This window comes from Pagrus major, chromosome 9, assembly GCF_040436345.1.
Source record: "Pagrus major chromosome 9, Pma_NU_1.0".
Lineage (NCBI taxonomy): Eukaryota > Metazoa > Chordata > Actinopteri > Spariformes > Sparidae > Pagrus > Pagrus major.
The window spans coordinates 19196739-19221956 of record NC_133223.1 but is presented as its reverse complement, the minus strand read 5'-3'; the positions used below and the strand labels follow the sequence as shown (position 1 = coordinate 19221956).

The 25218-nt window shown below is 39.3% G+C and overlaps 2 protein-coding genes across 6 annotated transcripts in view; both read right to left on the bottom strand.

Annotated features, from left to right (window-relative positions):
- Nucleotides 1-2379, bottom strand: part of baz2bb (bromodomain adjacent to zinc finger domain, 2Bb) — a 53497-nt gene extending 51118 nt beyond the window's left edge. For 3 of the 4 annotated variants that reach the window (XM_073473486.1, XM_073473488.1, XM_073473489.1), the window contains exon 1: nt 2173-2379. The gene's annotated coding sequence lies outside the window, so the exon portion shown is untranslated. Of the gene's footprint in view, nt 1-1532; nt 1909-2172 lie in introns of those variants that run through there. The other variant, XM_073473487.1, reaches the window with a different exon arrangement.
- A 7014-nt stretch (nt 2380-9393) lies between these two features.
- On the bottom strand, nt 9394-16316 carry cd302 (CD302 molecule). 2 transcript variants are annotated; one of them, XM_073473226.1, is made up of 7 exons: nt 16083-16230; nt 14444-14569; nt 14223-14333; nt 12933-13115; nt 12816-12848; nt 12480-12713; nt 9394-10692 (listed from the first exon to the last, which is right to left on the bottom strand). In XM_073473226.1, the coding sequence occupies exons 1-6, from the start codon at nt 16171-16173 to the stop codon at nt 12511-12513; spliced, it is 747 nt and encodes a 248-aa protein (XP_073329327.1). In that variant the 5' UTR covers nt 16174-16230; the 3' UTR covers nt 9394-10692; nt 12480-12510. The 2 variants fall into 2 exon arrangements, with proteins under 2 accessions (XP_073329327.1, XP_073329326.1); XM_073473225.1 differs by having other exon boundaries at nt 9394-12713; nt 16083-16316.
- Between the last annotated feature and the right edge of the window lie 8902 nt (nt 16317-25218).

Sequence of the window (25218 nt, the reverse complement as noted above, 5' to 3'; positions counted from 1 at the left end):
TAATCAGAAAGAGATACTGTAAGTCATTTAATTCATTTTTTAAAGGTTTCTCAAAATGTACAGTAGGCCAAGTAGAGAAACACAATAAGGATTTTTTTCGACCGATACAATGACCGATAATCACCTTCTTGTCATGGCCGACACTGATGAGATAACAGATCGTTTCACATTTTTGTGTATTTTAAAAAGTAGTTCCTATGCTGTAGTTTATGCACACCCGAGGGTAAGAAAGGCTGAGATGTAGAGAGCAAAGATGGATGATTTAATATTCCATAACTCTTAAAAAATTTGCCGTGTTGCGGAAAAATGTATTGCTTGCTGCAATCATTCTTTTTCGCCTTCTTCTCCTTCTTCTAGCACGTTGACTTACAGTCCATACTGGTTTCCTGATTTATTTTAAATTGCCTAAGCCTGTCACCATTGCTCAACCTATTGCTTGCACATTGTATCCCTCACAAAAACAAGATGTGTGTAAGTAGTGCAACTTCAAAACTGAAGAACGACAGAGAGATGATGTTACCTACATTTATTTACTCTTTATTTGTGCGGGAGGAACTCATAACTTGTGATTAATTATTTTAGATTCTTTGATTGTTAATCACCTAAAAGAGATGTGTCCCATCTGTGATGCAATAAAAATATTTGTTTCCTAACAAGAGTACGGTTATAGTGACTCCAGTTTGTTTTCATGCAATGTTTTTATTTGAAAGTTTTAAGAATCTAAGATGATTATTGGGATAATATCGTGAATCATAATTATGTTGGACAGGATAATCGTGACAGGAAATGTTCATATTTGTCCCATGCCTATCAACTGTAAAGGTGCATACCGTCACCTACTGTATCGGAGTGTATAGTCCATAAATGCAATTTGGCTTCATATTATCGGCTAATATATCTGCATCCCTAAAGCTCAGGAGACATAGAAAACCAAAATGCACAGAGTAGAAATCAGGGCGATGTTAAAATGTTGTGTCCTGATTTCTAGATTGGAAGTTAAACCTAGTATGTGCTTGTGGCACCCAGATTATGAGAGCCACTACAGGGTTTCAAGAGGGCTTTCAACCTAATGTGTGACATGTCATCACAGGAAGATCAAAGTGCTTGGACTGCAGTTTCATAACAATCCGTTTTGAAATCTCACGGGCATAAATCAAACTCCATTAAACTCAAAACCTTCTGACATTTGTGTGATTAAAATACTGCTCAGCGTGCTCTCATCATTTCTCCCCCCAAAGTTTCCTAACTTTGCCACAGATACAACACTGTTTGAACAGACAGTGCTCATTTAAATACCCCAAGATGGCGAATGCCTTGTTGTTAATATGAAAGCAGAAAAATGGAGGGTATTGTCATAATCTCAAAGGGTAAATTTCAGCCCAGACCGCAGCTGCAGCATTAGCTGCGCTCTCCTTTAAGAGGAAGCAACAAAAAGGGAAGACAGAGGGGGGAGAGCAGCGGGCAGCCCCCCGCTTTAATACTGATAACACCATCATTTCATGTTAGGAAAGACGAACATTATTAAAGCTCACCTGTGTTAGATCCAGCTGTTTGATATTTTCATGACATGTTGTCACACGAAGCGTAAAACCACATGAGTTAGTCTCAAAGGCAGACAGACACTACTTTAAATATCAAGAGAGGGCGTGCTGTGAGCTAAAACAAGAAAACAAATAATAAACAAATATTCCGATAAGCTAACTTGAGTTTTCATTTTACGTCCATTAATGTTTGAGGACACGCGGCGGACCAGCTGGCAGCGAAGAGCCGTGCTACAAGGTAATGACAAGACCGAGCAGCACTGCCTGTCTCCGTGCCAAGTGCCGGTGACATGTTCACGGTGCCGTTAAGTCTTCTTGTGACCAAGTTACACTTCCAACACGACAACAGTTATATTCGGAACAAAGTTAAGTTCGGCACCATCCGAAAACGCCGTGTCTACTTCTGCGAGAACTTTTCTTTTTCTTTTTCTACCGCCGTGTTGAACTCGCGGAGCGGATAGCGCTTCAGTGAGGCAAGTGTAGCAGCGAGGATGCTACCGCTTTTAGCCACCGAGCGTTAGCTTAGCTGTTAGCCCGTGCGACAGAACTGTGTGAGCGGACGTTAGTGAGTGATAGCTAGCGAGCTAAGGGTGCAAACTCCCGAAGGCAAAACACAGACAATTAAACTCACCTTATCGTCGAAAATCGGTGTATTCCTTTTGAAAAGGGGGGGAAAAAACGAAACGAGGGGGGAAAAAACTGTATTAATTTACTTCCAGGTTTGTTCTTTGCGGATGTTGAAAGGGATGAACGGAGAATTGGTCAATAAGAGGAGTCCGGGGTTGAGAGTGTGACTGGATGTGTTGCTCTCTGATCGCAGATTGAAGAGGCTCTCTCCTCCGAGCAACTCAAGAGAAGTGACGTCAGCTCCAGGCTGCCACAATGCAAACTTTTGTTCCCCCAAAAAACACTGCAGCCAGCAGCAAGTGCACACACACACACACACACACACACACACACACTGACTGTCAAACATCATCAGGATGATCAGGAATCATATCTGCAAAGGTGGCCAGCTCATCTCATACACCATAAATTCAAATGATGATGCAGGCAATTTTTAAAATGGTTTTGACTCATGATTTATTATTACAAAAACAATAAATGTATAAAGCTGAATAAAGTCCCTCATTTTAAGGGGGGCTTATTTATAACCCTTTGAGTTGTTTTTGAAAAGATACCAAGCCTGGTGTATTATTGTTTTTTTGTGATTCAAACTTTTTGATGCCGTAATAGAAATACTTAAAGGATAAGTTCACCCAGAAATTCAAAGTTAGTCATCATCTACTCACCCTCATTCCGATGGAAAGACAGGGGGAAGTTTGGTAGTGCAAAAAAAAACATTTGTGGGGCTTCACAGAAACATGGTGTTGCAACAAGTAAAAATGTTTTAAAATGTATAAAACAATTAAAAAAGAAAGAAAACAGAAAATGGCTCCGTACAGCTCATCTGGTGTAATCCAAGTCTCCGAAAAGCCCGGAGATCCCAAGTTTATTTGAAAAAAGCCAAAATCTGCACTGTAGCACACACCCTTCTGTTCTGTGTGAGTGAGTTCGACTTTGGGAAAAAAACCTCAAATAACTAAATCCCCATTTTAGAGGGTAAGTTCACCCAAAAATGAAAATTCATGCATTATCTACTCACCCCCATGCGGATGGAAAGTCAGATGAGGTTTCATAGTGCACGGAAAAACAGTGTTACAGCACTCTCCTAAACAACAGAAGTAGACGGGGACTTGTTTTGAAATGTAAAAAAACAACTTGTAATAAAAAATAAATAAATGGCTCCATGCAGCTCGTCTAGCGTAATCCAAGTCTCTAGAAGCCCTGAAATCCAAAATTGATTTGAAAAGACAGTATTTACACGCTTAACATGTGGTCGAGTTTGTGTACCCACCTTAAATAAAGTCTTTTCAAATCCTTTTTGGATCTTAGGGCTTCCAGAGACTTGGATTATGCCAGACGAGCTGTTTGGAGCCGTTTTCTGTTTTCGTTTAGTTGTTTTTTTTATGTTTTAAAACAATTCCCCATCTACTTCAGTTGTTTGCTGTGAAGCTCCAACCTTCCACTGGCGTGGGGGTGAACAGATAATAGCTGAATTAAAATTTTTGGGTGAACTAATCCTTTAAGTTTACTATACTGATTGTGTTGCTTATTAAGCTGAATAGCTTTACATGATGAATATTATACATTTCAGTAGGAAGGATTCCACAGCGTTGTTTAAACTTGCCGAATGAAGCTACTGTTAAATATAAGAATGATTTCATTATCGTTTATAGCACTTTATCTTTTATTTATTTAATCAGTGGATTTACATGTGTAACTTTTAAATTGCATTTCACGTCCCCTTGCTTATTATGTCTCCTGCCTGCCGTCGTTTTAGGACAGACAGGAATGAGTGAAACAGAGTAAGAGTAACGTGCAGTGTGGAGTAGTGTTGTGAGTGAAGTTTGATGCACACTGTCTTGCTGTGTCGCTGTCAATTAAAAGAAAAATATAAAGACAAGTAAACAAAGACAAATTGTTGCATGCTCATTGCCCACAGCCAAGAGAGACTGGAGAACGCTACCAAACCAAGAAAAAGGGTCACATAATTAATACCCAAGAAAGCAGGAACAATACGTTTTGCAGACAGTGACAGTGAGCACAGAGAGTAGTGCAATTTCTGAAAGTAAATCTCACTGAGAGATGACTTTATTGAAGATTCGATGGGGCAGTAGTTGGTCTAGCAATTCAATTTTTTTGTTTCACAAAACACAATAAAAACAATGAGATATAGTAGAAGTAAGAACAAAAAGTGATAGCAATGAGTAAATACAAATTAAAACGGGACAATCAATAATTAAGAAGCTAAAGTGCAGGTAAACACAGAGGGTGCAAATGCATTCACAGACTGCAAAGTAATTTATATTCCTCATACTTTTAGTTTAAATGTTTGGATTTGTTGCACTGAGGAGTCCATACATCTGAAAAGGAGCTCAAGGTGTGAGAGCAACTAGTGTTTTAGCGATGGTTGAAATTAAATAAGTAATGCCTTGTTTTCCTGATGCAACAGAAAACTGGGTGAATTAGATCAGTAACCTCGACTACAAACATTTACAACACAGTGTAATTAAAACAATGCAAAAGTATGAAAATGTATAGCTGATGTGGACTGATGTAGCGCTGTAGATCCAGTGTTTAAGTATCACAATTACACCAATTACTAGTGTATAGGAAACTGAGTGGATTTCAATTTATGAGCCAGCACAGATTGTACATGAAGTTGAGCTAATTTGATACAGTAATTAAGGCACAAAAGGCATGTTGCATTTGTAATTTAAAACCGGTTTATTTGCTCGTTCTCCATCCCTTGTGCTCATTGATTTGTGCCCCCCCCCCCCTTCCCTAATTCTGTTGTCATTTTAGATGCTGCAGTCACAGCAGCTACTGACTGACTGGACAGAGTGAAACATACGCCTGGCTGGATGAACACACATGGTGAAAGAGGGGGGGAGAAATTGATTTGATAAATTTGTCAAGCTGAGCCACAGGATACCTGGGTTTTTAATTGTATTGGACAATCTTCATTAGAGAGAATGAGCAATGGGGAGAGATCAGGGCAGCGTCTCTTTCAAAAGCCCCTTTTTCCGGCTATGTTTTTTTCACATTGCACAATCAAAATGTCAGCCTATACCTTGGTCATTTGTAACATAATAAGTCGCAGAGTCGATGGGCTGCAATGCAGCAGCATGCTGGGGGAAGGGCAAGCAGTCTGTCCCCTTTAAAGGGATTTTTAAAGAGTCTTGATTAGAAAGTATAATGAGATTCCAAAGACACAGCGAAGATGATCTCTCTGGGGGCCGATGGAAAACAAATTAAGATGGTGCTTTTGTTTTTTAATTGTTATTTTTCTATCAGTCCACAGAAAGCTCAGAACACCCCGAAGGCACAGGAGTTGGACTCACTGTCATTGATTTTTTTCTCTTTCCTGACATATTTAAATAATACAGATTTTAATCATGTCAGCACACAATGCTCTGATCCGTTTAACACCAAAGCCTCCCAGCACTGCACATGCATTTGATTTAGAAAATGGCACAGTGTCTGAGCTGAAAACTGGGTCCGTTCATCGCCTAAGTTTGCATCTGTGTGAGTGTGCGCATGCAAGTGTGTCAATCCCAAAAATCTTCCACACCATGCGAGTTGTCAGATATAAAAATGTAGTCCTGTACGCAGTCACACCAAATCTTCTCATACAATACAAGAGACAGATCTTCATTCACTGATTTTTTTATGCCTAAACAAACTGACCTTAAAGGACAACACAGTTTCATACTGTTTTACTTTGTTTATATTTGGCGGACCCTGTCACCTTTCTAGCTTCAAACAGTGTTCTAGGGACCTTATTTTCCTCTGAGAACAGCTTGTTTATTCAGTTATGGAAAAAATTATATTTCTGAGTCTGTATTATAACCTCATTAATATTGTAAATGTTAAAATTCCGAGTTTGAATTTCTTCTCCAAAACTACATAGTGCCCCTTTGAAATCATGATAAAAAAGTCCAGCTTAAGCATTAATTTAACACATGCACATTGTAATAGGTGGTAAAGAATTGTAGCGTCTTGACATAAAAATATACTGCTGTTTATCCAGAATGGCTGGTCAGAGAGCAGTCATGTAAGTAGTGGCTTTGTTTTTACTCCTTTGTTAATTGGAGCATGTTCCAGGATAGTGAATGGGGGAGAAACATGAGACTTCCGGGACATGAGAAACAGATGCTCCACACTTCTGTGTACAGACACCTTTCCCAACAAAACACGGGAACATGAATAGAGGATGAGTTGAACAGAAATAACAAAAAATAGATATAGAATAGAAATAGACAGAAAAGAGTTGACCTGTATTCAAACAAAGGCCAGAGTCAGTGCTGTTTTTACATGTTTAAGACATTGTGAAGAGCAAATGGTGTTTTGTTTTTTTCCCTGTAATTTATCGACACGTAACTTGATAATTCTTGATCAACGTATGTCTTGCGATCCAGCGTGGCTCTCATTTTCCTTCCATCTGTCAAGCTACTGTATGTCATATCTTATTCATGCATACCAATGTCCATTTTAATTAGTCATTCTGGGTCAGCGTAGACTGCTTCCTGCTTCGAGCAGTGGTGTGACAGATGTGTGAATGAGGTTCGTTTGCCATTATTTGAGCGAAAATAGGCCATTAAAGCCATTGTGACGAGACAACAGCCCCTCTGTGATAATAAACACATCCTCAGTTAAACAGAAAAGATGGTTCCGGGGATGTAACAGGATAAATCAGTTGCAAATGCCTCTAAAGGTTCATCATGGATTAAATTATTTCCAACATATTAAATGAAGCCTTTTAGTCTATTAGTGTTGCAATTAATTATCATAATTATAATTATCATAATTACGTCTGTGCAGGAAAACAAATTGAAGAAAACCTTCCTTTTACATGTCAATACACGTTTTTCTCTGTTGTAGCTGGTGACATACAGGAGCTTTACTGCAGCATTACAACAAATTACAGATCTGTGTAGGTTCAGCAGATCTCAAACAGCCTGATAAACAGACTACATTTCCATTTTTGTTTTCATATCATTATTTATTCCCAACCAAACTTCAGTTTTAATCGCTAAAACAATATCTGCGATAAGGGAAGCAATTAAGAGACCTGGAACCAGGCTAGAATGTGCAGAAGGAAAATTTTGCAATCCCAATTCAAGTTTTCAAAACGTATCATTAAGATGGAAGCCAATACTTACAGCAATCAGCTTTTATGACCTGAATAAATTATACTTGATATGAAGGTGAATCACTCGTTAGTCATTTAAATTTGAGTTTCAAAAATAAATATCTGCTGAAATCTAACCAACTAAATCAGACTGTTGTACATAATTGAAGTAATGCATTTTCAAAATCAGAACTGTGTTTCACAACCACCATTGCTGACAATATTCTACTCCAGTATTTACCTTGCAATATATACAGTCTTGTCAATATACACACACACATACACAAATATGTAACACAATAAAAAAAAGACTTACAGACACTGTTGTTGTCGTCTCCGCATTATTTTTAGACCTGTCAATCACTCTCAGACTGATAGCAGGTTGTGTTTTGATTGTTGGCCTCATATTTGAATCAGGAAATGAGCCTTTAAGCTCTGTTCAAATACTTTTCAGTGCCAAGTGTTATTATTTTCTCATGTCCTCAAGTGTTTGGTTATTGAAGGAGAACATTTGGTAACTCTTTCTATGAAGCCCATGTCTATAACGTTTATAACACATTATGAACTATACTGTTTAACTATAAGCCGAAAGAAGGGGTTGGGGTAGAGCCACTTCAATAAGATTATGGGGTGAAATAGCCCATGTAATTTTCAGGATCCTTGTACAGTATAAACACTGCAACATGTTCATATTCACCTCTGTTTCAGTTATTATGAGTTATTGAAGGTGTGCTGTACTTTTTTAATATGTAATGTTATGGCTTAATAATTGAAAACCCCAATACTGAAGCAACAGATTAACATGTCCAACTAGACATGGCTCCTATACAGCATCAGTCTCATATCGCCCCACACTACATTCTGCTATTTAGACCTTCATCTTGCCCACCATTATAATTATTAGCTAAAAATTATCATTTATGCAGACTTCCCCAAAGGGAAACTTTCTGGATCTTTAAACTTGATGCAATGGTATATCCTAGTTTAAATGAGGAGATTGATAACATGCCTTTTCTTTGAAATGAAGAAGATTATTGTAGGCAAATATAACTGATCTTTTATTCCCTTCTCTGTTTTTCTTTCTTATAACCTTGATCCTAAGGACATTAAACACTATTAGATAAAACAAACATCAAATATACAATAAATGGCCACCACAGCAAGACTACAGAACTTTCTGAATCATCCAGATACTTTGACATCAACTTGGAGACAAGATCAGCTTTCTAGTAACTTGTGTAAATGTTTAAAGATATGTGTTATCTTTGTAGACTTTATTTCTCTCAGGCCGGTCATTTTTAAAAATCAGTGATCATAGATTGTTGTCCAAACAACAAATATTGTGTTATATAATGTGTGTTATATAATACAGGATCAAACTGATTATCTTTCATGTTTCAAGACCTCATTAATTAGTGGAAGAAAATCCCTTTCCAACAATATCAGTGAGGGGACTTGACAGAAATGTGATTCACTGTCCCACCTTGTGGCCAAATCCAGAAATGACCCAGAGCGCTTTGGAGGAAAAGGTTATTGCTATAGTTCTCCGAGTGTGCTACATCAGTGAATGCTGGTCCACGGACGCCTTTGTTAATTTATAACTAAGATGTTAAGACACATCAAGAGAAAGTACTCAACAAAAAGGAGTATGCAGCCATGACTTAAAGAGATTTTGTTCGATGACAGACTCTTGGAAGTCTAAAAATAGATGTGCATTAACGGGAAGAAAAAAAAAAGATTTCCTGCTGATTTTTCTCAGTTCTGTTTCATCTCGGCCCACGCTGAGATGTCAACAGAGCCACCGGACATTTGGAGGGAGTGACGCTCGTCAGATGACAGTGATTTAGATGCCCTCTCAGAACTAATTAGACTCTATCCCCAATTTCGGTGTCCTAATTCATCCTTTTCTCCTCAATTATGCATTGACATATATATCAAACAGAAATGCTCAATATAGATCACACAGAACGGAGAGAAGTCCTTTTTTTTTTTCTCGCAACTTCCAGATTTTTGACACTGCTGGACAACCCGAGGAAGGAAGAGCAACACATTCCTGTCACTGCCGAATAGAAACTTTCAAACTGAGTGCTAATTCAATAAAAACAAAGACAGGCATTTCTTGTAGTCAAGCATACTTTATTATGAAAACACACAAGGGCTCAGGTCCTGCCAAATTAATCAGAAATATTGCACAAAAGCATCCATGCTGTTGGAAATGTATGACAGTCTTAAGAGGGGTATGTTACACAAAGAAATAACATCTCTTATCATCATTCTGCCATGTATCCATCACAAATCTTGATTGTCTTTAATGTTACAGGAGAATTGATTTTTTCCAAAACCAAAATCAATACCACTCTCTTCAAAATAAAACAAAGCTAATGCCAATTCATAGTACTGGGGGAGGTTTGCCTTCAGGGCTTTCAGCCAGAGGGGATTTAGTAAGTCAGGTGATGTAGTCTAAAGAGCATGTAGACCACATAGACAAAGACCCTTTGACAATGTTAACCATGTGTTTGAAAGGGCTTTCTGGCTGGAAGCCCTGAAGGCTAACTTCTCTCATGTTCTAGGGCAGCAAGGAAACACTTCACATAAACACAAATAATACAGTGTGTCTTTAGACCAGGCAAAAAGTACATAAGAAGCAAATAAACTGTGGATATTGAGTATTTTCTTGATAGCCAACTTGTTTCAGTTACATCAGTATTGTGATTTTTCACAAATTCTGGCTTTACTGGCTATATTTTGGTTAGTTACAATAAAAACTGAAGCCTGGGACAGAATTCAGGAAAAAAATCAATTAGGACGGTTTTTCAATTCAACATATCATACCTGGAAAAGAAAGCTTGATGGCCTGTGCAAATCTACATCATTGGCTACATTTACATGCGTGGCGTAACAAGGCATTTGCTAACACTCTGGCTATTTACATGTGCCCTTGTGATAGCCTGTGACTGGAAATTCCGGTTACTTTGAATACTTCTTAAAAAGGGACATTCCACTGATTTTACACATACAAAAGGTCAGTTTACTCATCACAGTTTTATAATAGTTTGGTAACACTTTATATTCTGGTATTCCAATATCTGCATACATTCACATATCAACCATTAACTAGTTGCTTATTAGCTCATATTAGTAGATATTGGCTCTTTATTAGACATCATAAATCATTTATTAAAAAGGTGCAACATGTAAGAAGTGGCCACCTGTCAAATATTTCACGAGAGTGACTGCTAACTGCTGCTAACTGTAGCTGCCCTTAGCAAGTTAGCTCAGTGAGCTGTGCAGCTAGGGGCCTGGACTGGGAGCTCAAGGACCAGGGGAGTGTTGGTTTTTACACAACTGGCGCAGGAGCTTTGAACCTGGACTGGCGGGGCTAGCTGGTTAGCATGCTAACCTCGGTAGATTTCTCTGCAACACAATACATCAAAATGTCAAAACTGCTATTTATTCACATTCTGTTAATCATTTTGAATGTTTTCAACTTAAGTTCTTACATTTAATGCATGACCATATTTTGCAACTGCTATGCCATTAACTAAGAGTGTTCCCTCAATAATCTCCCAATTACCGCTTATTCATTCACGTTCACAAGTAAAAAGGCTGCTGTACATGAATTAAGATACTAATAGGCTTGGCTTAGTATGGGGCCTATAAGGTGGTAATACCACAACAAGTTGTTCTCCCTTAGTAACGATTAATAACTATGGTCTACTGTCATGTAATCAAACTCAGAATATGTTCCTCATTCCAATCTTGCTTGTAAACTAATTCCCGAACAGAAACTGTGTGGGTTGATAAATGTCAAACCACAAGTGAGTTAGCTGTGAGCAAGACCTCTCTTTAAAGGAGACATAGTATGAAAATTTACAGGTTCATAATTTTAATTTGGGTTACTACTGGAATAGGTTCACATGCTTTAATGCTCAAAAAACACACCAGTTCTCTCATATTGTCCAGTGTTGCAGCACTGTTTTCCCCTTTGTCTGAAATGATCTGTTCTGGTTCCTGTCTCCTTTATGCCCCCCCTCCAGAATATCCAGTCTGCTCCGATTGGTCAGCTCACACATGCCTGAGCCGACACCACTAACAAAAACAGAGCAGCTATGCCAAATCAATTCTTACATGCCAAGCTTGCCTGCTGGGCACAAATTATGCAGACGTGTGACATGGTGGGGTAGTGTGATGTCACAAAGTCAAGGAAGTTAAGGCGGGTCTACTGATGGGGCGTTTCAGGAGCAGTGTTTTCTGTGGGAGAGGAGCTTCTGTTTACCTTTTTAACTTTCAAGATCTTTTACATGCACAAGAACCTATATAAAACACTGAAGGAAAGGAAAAAACGAAAAAGCATTAGAGGTCTCCTTTAGCCCCAAGTAATGGCCTAGTAGTTGTAGAATATGCTCATGCAGAATAAGGCATAATGGGGAATATGTGTACCCTAATATTAAAGGTTATCATTTCTAGTGTGGCTCCACAGAGAGCTTTCTTAAGTCTGAGAGAATAACCCTTGATGACATTTGTCAGGGTCATCTCAGCTTGGGCTCGTAGACTACACATTTATAACATAATGCCTGCATTATAAACTGTGGGCATAGGGCTTTTACCTGGCAGCAAGGGTCTACTGGAAACGTGTGTAGTCGCAGCAATCCAGCATTTTTGAAACCTGATATATATTAGGGACTAAACATCAGGATGTCTCGGTCTCTGCTGCACCAACTGACCAATCTTATCTCCATCTCCCTCTTGTTAGTCCCTCAAATTTATGGGAATGCAATACTAAAATCGCTGGAGTAGCTTTGTAACAGAAAATATCTGTCTGCTTGCGAAAAGTATATTCACTTAATCCCTCCTTCTTTCGATAAGCAAAAGAAGGTCACATTTAATAATCAAGACAGAAATAATGATATCAAAAGTTAATAAAGAAATGCCTGATAAGAACAGAGGACATGTAAACCAGGCTACATTTAGTGATGAAAATGCACCAATTTGAAAAATTGTACAGATGATTCTTTGTTAGTGCACATGACAAAAAGAAGCAGAAGTAGTGAGATGTTTATGTGCCCCAGTGAGGAGTTAGTATCAGAGTAAGATGGTGTCAGTTGTCTTACAATCACACTACATTACTCTGAGTCATGACATTGAAACTACGTCCATAACTGTTTGTTTTAGATCAGACTTCTCTTTGCATGAACACCCACCCAGTGTGAAGGGAAGTAAGAGAAAGTTCTCCTATGGCACGCTGTCAGTCTCCTCAGACTCCACCAGGCAGGACCGGTCTGTTTCCAGCACTCGGAACGGAGGGTGGTACTCGAACGGCGTGAAGATCGTGGAGCCCTGATTGTGCCTCTGGTGCAGGAACCAAACAACTGCAGAGACTCCCACGATAGCTACCACGCTGAGAATGACCAGGGCGGACATCAGCGGGCTAGACTCTGAGGACAAGTAACAATGCAAGGAAGGTCACCACCATAAACACGAAAATCACAGAGGAATAAGTAAAGAATGTGCATAAAAGGCTAAAAAGGTTGACTTACTTGCACTGACTTCTTCTTCAAAACAGGATTCGACTAGTGAAAAACAATTTTTCTTAAGTTACATTAATCTTAAATCCTTCAGACTTAAATGTTGCATTAAAAAAATTTTTATCTTACACTGATGTGTCTCACAGACCACTCCATTCTCCACCTCTTCCAGGCAGCTGACATTTTCCCACTTCCCTGTTTTGCTGTGCAGAGTCACACATGTGTCCAGAGGCATGAGGTCCGTTGGAAAAGAGCTGCTCTCCCAGTTAGTGAAATGCACAGGTATCTGGCCATGCCACCTCATGTCGTCACCTGACAAGATGCACCAATCAGTACTCCACTCCAGCAGGAATACCAACAACTATCACAAGTAAAGTCAACCATGTTTGTCTACTCCAGCAGGTGCACAAGTTGTACTTAAATGGCTGCGTAAAAAACAGGATTTCCTGAGTTTGTTCCAAGATCAGAAGAGAGGTTGAGTCAACTAGCTGGCACTAGCAGAAAAAAACAGAGGACTGACACAGACAGCGCTTCATATTCTACATATACTATATCTGACAGAGAGCAGATGAAAAACTGGAGATTACTCTGGAGTTAGGATTATTTATCTTTACTCTTGAGCAGTGTTGTAAAAAGTTCCCAAAAGTGGTAACTTGAGTAAAAGTACTTACTTTGGTAAAGGCGAAAGTCACCCATACAAATAGTACTTGAGCAAAGTATCTGATATTAAATGTACTTGACTTTCATTTTCTCGCATGAAATGTACTTAAGTATCAAAAGTACAAATACAAGTAAATTTAGACATATATTTACATGCATGAATACACCTTACACCATAGGTTGATCGATTGTCAGATCCAAGATTCAGAATTTTTCTGTTTTTTCCTCCAATTGCTGATAAATTCATTTTAAAAAGCGCAACTTTGGCTTTGATACAGCATGTTATCTGCCTAGTAACTAGTAACTAAAGTTATCAGATAAATCCAGTGGAGTAAAAAATACAGTATTTGAATGATTTATAAAATATTTTTAAAATATAGTGCAGTGAAAGTATAGAGTGGCAGAAGATGGAAATACTCAAGTAAAGCACAAGTACCTCAAAATTGTACTTACGTACAGTACTTGAGTAAATCTACTTACATTCCATCACTGCTCTTGAGTTAAGATGTATTTTGTCAAATTATTGTTTCCAAGGTCAAATTTAAAAGTACACTCCCAACTTTTAAGATGACACAGACAAAAAGGCCTACAAGTGCTCAAACATATGTAGACAAGTTGCTCTTTGGTTAAGATGTTTTGTAGAATTCAGTTACCTCCACCTTTTCCCTTTTTGACTGCCTTAGAGAGTCAGATTTTATGTTATGAGGAAGTTATGCAGCATGTTCTCACAGTCTTCCGGTCATATGGTAGAGTACTTACTGTCTGTGTCATAATACATTGCCAGCCACACGTTGACAGCGCCTTTCCACACCTTCGGGCTATAGTTAACGACAAAGTCATTCTCCTCGGGGCTCTCAATCGACAAAAGGTCTAGAAAAAGCACAGCAATGCACAGCAACAGGTTCACACGCAGGGTAGAAAATATAGTCCAACTGTTATTTTGTCTTTGTAAATATATGAAAATAAAATGTCTCAGGTACCATAATGTTGGCAGAGGGATTTTGCTCTCTCGAAAGTGTAGCTTTTGATTTGGTCTTCTTCTCCGTGGACAAAGTGGTAACATTTGTGACCTAACGGGATCCAGGTGCGTCCATCTGCAGGGCAGTCTGAGGAAAATCATAGGAGAAGATTTGGAACCTGAAGAGGATAATTTAGAAGTACAAGTAATAACAATATACACAACACCTAACTAACTAAACAAAAATCCACAAATTTAAAAAGGACAAGTTCACCCAAAAATGATAATTCAGCCATTACCTACCTACCTCATGCTGATGGAAAGTTGGGGTAAGTTTTGTAGTCCACAAAACATTTCTGGAGCTTTGCAGCAAAACAGTGTTGCGGCATTCTCCTAAACAACTGAATCAGATGGGGACTTGTTTTAAAAACACTAAAAAAAACACATATCCCAAAAATATCCCAACTTGATTTGAAAAGACTTTACTTACACCCTTTTCTCAGCCGTAAACTTTGCTGTAGCTTCCAGGCTGAAAAGCGTGAGCACACCTGTCTGAAGTGGGTGCACAAGCTCGACTGAGTGCCAAAGGGCGTAAATAACGTCTCTTCAAACCAATTTGGGATCTCGTAACTTCTTAAGACTTGGACAAGCTGTATGGAGCCATTTTATGTTTTGTTTCACATGTGTTTTTTTAGTCCCCATCTGTTGCAGTTGTTTAGGTGAATGCTGCAATGCTGTTTTGCTGTGAAGCTCCAAATAAATGTTTTGTGGAGTACAACTGCTACACTCAACTTTCCATCAGCATGACGTTGATGATGCCTTTTCATTAATTTTCTTGAATCGGTGAACTTCTTCTCTAAAATTCTGCAACAACTTTGCACCATGTTGGGTTGGATACCAGTTAACACCACTCCACAAACCCTATGTACATGTCTCAACAGCTGAAACCACCCAGTCATCTAGTTTCAGCTTGTGACTACTGTTCCTCTTTATCAGTGCAGATAGTGTTTGTGTGTGTGTCTGTCTGTGTTTGGAAAATGGAGTCATGATTTTCTAGACTGTTCCTTGTCTAGTTTTACACCTGTTACTTGGAATCAGATTATTTGACAATGGAGCTCTGTTGTCTCTACTTTAAGTGTTAATAAACGTACTTTACAGTTCATACTTTGCAATAAATTACATTAACACATCTCTACAGTAATCACCTCGTCCACATAAAGAGGACTTTGTAGGTGTTTGTTGCAAATTAGCCACCATTAGCCACCTTCAAGGCAAAACCTATAGAATGCTGTCCTACAGCTACACCAAACCCCAGAGGGAAAAACACCGATTTTAAATGTTTTATTCGCGTTTCGCAACACGGGCAAGCCCCCAGCTTTAGACGAAGAGTTCGTGACAGTTCAAAAGTTATGTTGCCATAACATGATGCAAAAACAACGGTGTCGACATTCAGGACAGTTGGGTTTGGTAACAGTGAGACATTTACACGTCCACCGAGAAAGTAGGCAAACATTAAAGAGCAAAGAGCAGAGTTAACGCCAGGACACACGCGGGCCTGCGCAGTGCTAAACTAAATAGCTAGCGCGCCTTCAAGAGACAAACACGAAAATGTGGCTAGTTCAGAGGAGAGATTCCTGGTCTGAGGAGTTTGACACACTTACCTCCCGACAGACCCAGCTGCAGCTGCGTCCACAGCACGAACACACAGCACAGCACCGATGGCGAGCGGGCTTTTCTCCTCCGTGGCTCCATGACGGCGACAACACACAAAATCACGTAGCAGCTAACTTGTTTCTGACTGTTGCACGACTCGAGAGTCCGCAGCGACGTGAGCGAGATCCCACCCACACACACGTACACGCACGTACACACGCACTGCACACACAAACACTGCCAACATTACTTGGAAATGACAATCACCAGACTGCACCGTGGGCTTTCACAACAAGTCAGTGCAAGTCAGTTACTTGTCACACAGGCCGGAAATGACTGGCAACATGAAAACAGAAGTAGGTAATTTGAACACCGTTATTTAAACAAAACGATCGAGCATGTGTTCAGTTATTGTCATTTTTTGGGGAAAAGCTTCCCAACATTTGCTGACAGTCCTCCAGGATCAGATGCTGTTGCACGCAGGAGCCTCTAGGTGGTGCTGCACGCACAGCGTCCCTCAGGCTCAGAGAGGTTTCTGGGTTTGCAAACAGATTAATGACGCTTTATGATGGTATTGTTTACTAGAATCCATCTTCTGTTTTTGAATTTTATTCACAGTATTTATTTTCATCTCATTTACCCATCGTAGTGATGTGCGTGAGGCTCTTCATATGTTGTATTAACTGGCAGAAGAACATTTCATAGTTGAAGTCAATTTAGCCTACTGTGTCAGTTCTGATGTGCTCAAATATAAGTCAAGCAGTCAATGGCAGTGATTTTTTTTATTTGACATCTGTATACTATATTCATAATAATAATAATAATAATAATAAAATGAAGTAATAATAATACAATAACAACAACAACAATAATGATAATAATAATAATAATAATAATAATAATAAAATGAAGTAATAATAATACAACAACAACAACAATAATGATAATAATAATAATAATAATAATAATAATAATATGGATGAGAAACCACGAATGACAAAGGGGGGTGATGTACCAGAAAACATTCAACTGAAATCTGAAATTCATACAAAGGCAGCAAAACATATTCACACTTTCAGCACACAGAGGAAAACATAACCACAGGGTTAAGATCCTTTAAAAGCCAGATTTAAAAAGTGTGTTTTAAAGAGTTTTTTGAAACAAACAAGGGATTCGGCTGATCTAATTGTTCCATCGTCTGGGTGCTAAGACTTCAGAAGAGCAGTTCAGTATGTGGTATAGCCAAGAGATTCTGGTTGGATGATCTAAGAGGTGGTGTAAGCGGTGAGTAGCTTGGAGATGTAAACAGGACTTAAGCTGTGTAGTGCCTTAAAAGTAATTAAAAGTATCTTAATCCTTGTCTCCAGTAGCCTCGAGGTCCCAAATGGATTTGAAAAGAAGTTATTTCCCCCCGTTTAAAGCCAAAATCTTCACTGTAGCCGCTACGCTAAAAGCATTAGCGCACACCATGTGGGTGCACTACACTATTCTGACCTTATGATGAGGTTGTGAATATTACCTTTTCAAATCAATTTGGCCTCTCATCATCACAAAATAGCTCCATGTAGCTCGTCAAAAGACAATATTCACAACCTCAACACACGGTCCATGTATCCACTTGGTTTGCGCAAACGCTTTTAGCTTAGCAGCTTCAGTGACAATTTTGGCTTTAGAAAAAAACTTTCAAATCAATTGTGGGTCTCTGGGCTTTTGAAGACTTGGATTACAGCGGACGAGCTGTAATGAGCCACTTATGTTTTTTCTCTGGTAATTTTGCAACGTTTTAAAACAAGTCCCCATATATTTCAGTTGTTCAAGTAAGCTACACTTAAAAAAATAAAATAAAAAATAAAATAAAATTAAGAATTGGTAACAAATTCAACACAGAAAACAACACAAAAGCACATCATCCCAGTCACTCAGGTCACACTGAGAGGTGTGGCTTCACACAGGTAGTGCCGTTCATTACCACAAATGATGTCATCCCAGGAGTTCAACCAACCCTGCGTCTCGGTGCTCGTTGGTGGGAGAATTCCAACACAGTCCTGTCCCTCTCTGCTCTTTTGCCAGCCGGCCACCACATTGTTTGGCTCACCATTCTTCCAATAAGTCACATTTGGATGGATTCCTTGCCCGTTGACCCAGAGGAAATTGTTCTCCATCACCATGTCCTGCAACCCGATCCACGCTGAATGGAACCACGCTTTAGGGCGCTGCTTTTTAAACTGAAATATCATTTTAGTCAAAAATGCCTGGTCATCGGCATTCAGAACCACAGCCATATCAGCCCCCATGTTGAGACAATCCCTGCGAGCCATTTCCCAGTTCTTTAAGTCTGTAGACAGCCAGAAGCAGCGTGAAGCATGCTCGACCCAGCCAGGCAGGCAGCGTGAACACTGCAGTGTGTTCCTGTCGCAGAGTCGCCAGAGGAAGGACAGCTTGTTGGAGAACAGGATTGATTGCTGCCGTTTATTGGATTCTTGTTCAATTGTTGAATTGAGAAACAGTTCTCTGTTTTCCTCTTCCAACTGTGTCTTGTCTTGCAATGTGTTCTTCAGGTCCAGGCTCAACTGAGCTTTTTCTTGCGATATGTTCTTCAGGAGCAGGCTCAGCTTGGTCTTTTCAGCAGACAACGAGGTGAAGTTGTACAGCATTGTCATATGGCCACACTTGCTGGAGTTTTGATGAGTAGAGTTCAGGGGTCGCTTCAGGTGGCAGTTCTTTATTTGAATGAAGTGGTAGCTGATGCCAGCACTGATGAGCATCACCAGAACCCCAGTCAGAATGGCATGACAGCTGAACAGTATCTTCATGCAGTTGTGTTGTGTCTCTTCTTCTGTGACAGCTTCTGGGGCAGTTTCATCTTTAAAACTACGAGAAAAAAAAGGCTTATGCTTAATAGTTTCCCCTCACAAACACAAAAAGTGCATCTGTTGTTTACAGTTGGAAAGAAATTAGATATTAGCTTTAACAAGGTAGTAATACCTGTGTACAATTTTAAATAGAAACTCTTAACTCGCTAACCTAACTCTACATGACACACTCATGTGCTTTGTCAATATTTTTTCTTCCTCCAGCTACATTTTTAAATCAGAAACAATATTTATGAATTGTATAAACACTCCTGATTACATTACCTAAAGCAGACACCTTCTCCGTCAGTCATGTCTTGTCTATAGAAGAAGAAGAAAGGGGGAAAGAAATGTTACTTTAAATCATACTGTCAAATGATTTGTCATGCAATTTTGATGTCCAAAGCCAAAAAAACCCCATGTTGATTAAAAAAATACAATGATTTCAACTGCCAATATACAACTTTTTTGCTTTAACTTATAATTCTGGAGTAAATACTGATTGCACAGTGTAATGGCTGTAGAAAAAATGAATCCACATATAGATTGGTTCTCTATAAACCTCGCTTTCACTATGCTTTTCGGTCTGCCACTGGGCTGGATTTTTCGTTATTGATTGTTAGTCCCATTGAGACATCAGGCGAGCCACATGTGACACATTCATCACCTGCAGACCTGGCAGAATTTAATACATGTTATATTTGCATATTAAAATGGTATATAAGTGACCATAAAATGCTTGTTATTTTATAAAATCAACATATATGTTGATGTGTAAAGTAAGATATGGTTTCATACATAAAGTACATTCAGATCTCCTGAATTGTTGCATATTTTAATTTGAGTGGACTGCATTTTACTGTCAGATCTCTGGTACAACAAGGTCCTATAAACAAAATTAGTTACAAACAGTAGGTTTTTTCCAATTAAATTTAATGAAAATAAATCTAATTTAATACATGTAATAGAAGAAGAACAAACATGTTCCAGACAGTTTTTTGCTATAATGCCTGCAGTACTTCACAGTATAGGAAAACAAATAATTATACAATTAGCAGATAATAGCAGCACATAGCAGATTTGTTTTGTTCCTACAGCCACATTAATAAATCAAAAAATAAATATTAATGGTTTAAACACTCATGATTACATTACCTCTCTTGGATATCTTCTTCGTCACCCATTTCTTGTCGTTTCTTCAGGATTTTATCAGTAAGTATAAGTAGTGCAGCTTGAATATGAAGATATTTGCATGTGTATTTTTGAAGCATCAAATGATTCACATGAAAACTGATGAGTTGCCATAGCAACCTTGAATGCCTTGGACTCGCGAGATCACGTTGCTCATGTCGCGCGAGACTTGGGGTACATCACGTCCGTGAAATTATTGAGCTAGCTACAGGGTTTTATTTTCGTTTTCAGCTGTAGTGAAAAGGAGAAAGTGGAGATATTAACAGGCATCTGTAACAATTTCTCACCAAGAGTAGACTTCACTGACTTCACTGGCTTCACTCTGACTTCACTGTCTGGTGCTTGTTTATCGGGTTGTGAGCCGTGTAGCTAGCCGTTAGCCATTAGCCATTGGTAGTGGTGTACTCAAAATGAGTTGGGGGTGTTGGGATATGGGTGCATACATGCGTGTGCATGGATATTCAAAAAGTCAAATGACACTCGCATTATTTTTTAGGACAACAAAATAATCACAGAACAACAAAATATAAATTCAGTTGCAAGCCTATGCTAGCCAAACGTGTTGACTCAAGTGCTGTACCACTGTACTAACTTTGAAGTTCTTGTAATGAAGTATTTAGTATTTTATTTAATGTATGGATGAGTTAGGAGCCAGTCCCACCACCTCAACACCACTACATGTCTGTAGCGACTTCAATTATGAGATGAGATGTTTTTGTGCTGTAATCCATGATTTTACTTTGATCCACATTCAGAAAAACCTTCATTGCTGTCCAATGAAATACCAAAGCTAATTAAACAAAAAATCATCAGCATTCCTTCTTTTCTGCTACCACAATTTAGCCGACAGGACTTACTGACAAAAGCTAACACAAGAGCAGGAAACACAACATTAATCTGCCAAATTAACACTTTCATGTTTATTAAGGTGGAACAGATTTACAGTTTGTACACCCCATCCACATCAGCATTGATTTAGAAAGCGACAAACAAGTACAAATGCAGTATATACGTATCAGTATATATTTATAAAATACAATAGCATTTTCTTCATAAAACTGTATATTTTTAATAATCTGAAGTCATTAGGATGCCTTTTAAAGAGACTGCTGCGGCACTGTTTTTGCTGTGACGATAAAAAACAGAACTGTTTTGTGGAAGATGAAACTTCGCCTGACTTCATCGGCATGAGGGTGAGCAGATAACGACTTTTAATTTTAGGGTGAACCTATCCTTTAAGTATTTCTATTATGGCATCACAAAGTTTCACCGAGTTGAACCAACAGCTCTCTCAACAGAAAGTGAAGACTGAAAGATTTGCAATGGTTGTGTTTTTTACTGGGCTAGTGCACGTGTAGTGTATCTACTCCGTCATTATTCACATATGTAGTCAGGTGTCAGTCTGGTCCAATAAATATTGCTGTGACAAGACAACAGTGCCGCCTGAAGACTCACAATCAATATGGTTTGTAATTAACTTTTAGGACATCAGTGTGTAAAAAACCCTCCTTGTGTGCTAGAGAGATTAAAAAGGATAGGGATGTAGGGTGCTACCAACCTGAACAGGTGAGGAAGGGGATGGCACAGAGCCTAAGGGGCAGGTTGGTGGATGATCAGGGGGGAGAGGGGGTTACAACTCTCTTGCCTGCAGGCGCAGGTGGCACGAACACAGACAGCTGGAGCATGAGTTTTGCTCCCCGTCTGGAGCTGGTGGCTTCCCGTAGGGTGGCACAACACCCCGCAGGATACCGTGGGGACCCATCTGCCATGGCTAGGCCTGCTCACAGACGTCCCCGTCCATCCATCCACCCAGCCTACACCATAACTCCTGATACCAGTAACTCACCACATCCAGGCCATGTATGTTGTCAGCATTACCATGTGACAGTGTTGATGTAGTCCTTACCAGGTTCTCACCCTATGGGCTGAAAGCATAGCGTTCATTCATAAATACTGACAGACCAGCTCAACACAGCTACAGTGAACATGTACATTAACATCTTACTCAGAGGAATGCACTTACAGAATATGTTCCCTTTATCAGTAGGGAGGTAAGGCTGAGCTTCAAGTCCCACTCCAGTGTTTTTCGGCATTTTCATGATATTTAATGCCTCCCTGACAATGTCGATGAGCCACACTATTCGCCAATATTTATGGACGAGTAACTTAATTTTGTTCTCAAAGTAAAGACAAATTAAGCTGTTACTAAAACAGAACAGTGACATTCTGGGAGACACTGAAACCCTCTTCTCAGTGTGCCGTCATGCGTCATCTCAGTGCGGATGACGCACGACCCTCAGATTCCACTATAGTCATACATCATTGCTCCAATGCAGAAGCGGCTTGAATAGCTATTTAAACTTTGAGCACAAAATTAAGTTATTTGTCAAAAAAATGTTTGGCGAACAAAGCGGCCCGTCAGCACTGGAAGGGGCAGGAGAGAAAATATGAAATATCATTAAACTTTAAAGGTGCAATATGTAAGAATTGTTCCCCTGTCAAATTCATACTATAAAGAAACAGGAGGCAGGATATCCCCAGAGTAACCGCTAATTGCTGTTAGCTAGTTAGCTCTTTTAGCGTGCAGCTAGTGGTTCTTAGCCTGCTGCCTGGAGCTTCTAGCACAGGGGGAGTGTTGGCAAACTTTGGTGTGGACGGGCAACAGAACTGGAACAAGGCTCAGCAGGACTTTGGCCCCAAGGAGGACAGCGATGGTGGGTTCAGGCAGGGACAGAAGAGGCGTGAAAAGGGAGGTCGAGTCTCATCAGCCCAGTGTCGGTGTTATCGGCAGCTACCTCCAGAAGCCTGAACTGTCCTATTGGAATATGGCCTCTTGAGGTAAAAAGTGGCAGTAGGGACTTTAAGCAGTGAGGGGAGAGGGACAGCTATGGGTCGCCATCGTAGTGGAATACGGATATCACTCAACATTTAACTCTTACAACAGCAACTACCTTCTCACAACCGTCCTCACATATTAGACAGCTGGGCTAAAATGTCAGGAAGTGTCGAGTTAAAATCGCACATGCGCAGTATGGAGCTTTTTTTTCTTTCTTGAACAATAGTTCCTGTAATGAGGCAGGACAGGCTGAGGCTAGCTGCTTAGCGCGCTAACCACAGGGGACATTTAACTAACGTCAGTACTGTTATTTCTTCACATTTTGTTGATGTTATTGGGTAATTTTTGAATGTTTTAAACTAAAAATCTTACATATTGCACCCTTAAGATCATCTCCTTTAAGAAGACTGGGACTGCCTGATACCTATTTAATACGAAAGAGGTTTAGTTTATGCTTAATTTCTTGTCATACATGTCGTTCTTTTGTGAGATACCACATTTTAGATGTATGGTGAATTTTCTGTCCATGGAAAAATGTGTTCCAGTCAGCTGCGAGAGATAATAGTGTCTCATTAATTAACTGAGCGTATACCTGAAAGACTGGTTAATGTATGCATACAGTATAGGGTATAGGGGATGATCACTGGCACATTAATGGAGTCTGCTAACAGCAAAGTGACCTCTGCCAGCTGCTGCTTTGATGTGATGGGGGGAAGTAACAGATGTTTCTTTTCTTCTTCTAATTTTGAACCTCAGCTGGTGGAGAGCTGCTGAAGTATCTTTCATCTTGACTCATTTAAAAGAAAAAACACAGATTACCAGCATGTGAAACTAACCTCTAATACGTTATTGTGTAGATTTATCCATACAGTTTTATGGCATATATTTTTTGGTTTGCCAATCTTCAGGTTTTGTAAAGATAAACTGAACAAGATATTAGTTTTAACCTGTAATGTAATTAATGAATGTATGTATATTTTTCAAATGAGAACAGATTCCTTTTTAGGCATAAACTGAATGTAAGAGACAAAGTGACACAGTTTAGATGTTAGCCCTCCGAAGCTGCAGTCAAGCTCCAGTTACAAGCATCAATATGTTTAAAATGTATTTTACTGACTACACCAATGATGTATTTACATAATTTCCTCATTAACCGAAGCAAGCAGCCAACCAGCATGATCACCAACCAACAATAAAGACTAGACCTACAATTAAAAGTTGAAAATTTTTATTCAAAAATGTCAAAGAAATGAAACCTTAGGCAACAATCTACTGAAATAAAAGTCTTTGGCTTTAACAAACACTACAAAACAAAAGTACAGAGGAGAAATTAAACTGTACATACAAGTTACCACTGGCAATTGTGTGGCACAAGTAAAAAAAAAAAAAATAAAACAAAAAACTTTCATATAGCTCTATGAAAAACTCTTATGTCCTCAAGCTGTCTGTACAAAACTCCTCATAAATTAGAACTTTTTCATATAACTTAATGACTGTTCAACATGGTGGTTACTTATATGAGCAATTTTTATTGGATGCACCTCTGCCACTCTTGACCCAGATACTATGGCACTTGGTTCAGACACCACTAGCAGCATGAACCTCACAAGACAGTATTACTTCTCAGTCTCAGGCATTACAAAGATATCTCAAGTATAATCTCGGCCGCCCTTTACGCTTGTTGCACACTCTAGCTAACTACAGAGGAAATGCTGCTGTGAGATCGTCTAGACCCAAGACAAAAAAAACAACAAACATGTTTGTTTCAAGGAGCACAGATCCAATGAACACAACGCTTTGTTGTCATTGTTGGTCTTTAACATCTTAGATCAGCGTCTGGAATCTATCGCCATACAAGCAGCAGCTCTTTAAACTGAATGTGTGAACGTGAGAAGAAACATGTTGTCACCCCCCACCCCACCACCCTAATGGTTACAATATCACATCGTAAAAAAACACCCCAAAAACATAGGTTTGAAGAAAATTCAAAACAACCTATGAGGAAACAGCTGTATGTGGCCAGCTCCTGAGCGTGGCATTTGGTCTGGAAGGGCGGGCTGGACCTGCTAACCCGACCTAGTACAGAGAGGGAAGGAAAACTCTGAGGTAGATAACTGGTCTGACTGACCGCCAGGTCGAATCACAGGCTTACTGGAGGACACAATAATCAACAAGCCTGCTTTAATCCACCACTATATATTAAAAAAAAATCATCACTTTTTTTTAGTGCTATATCATATCAGATTTAGAGCTGCAACCACCAAT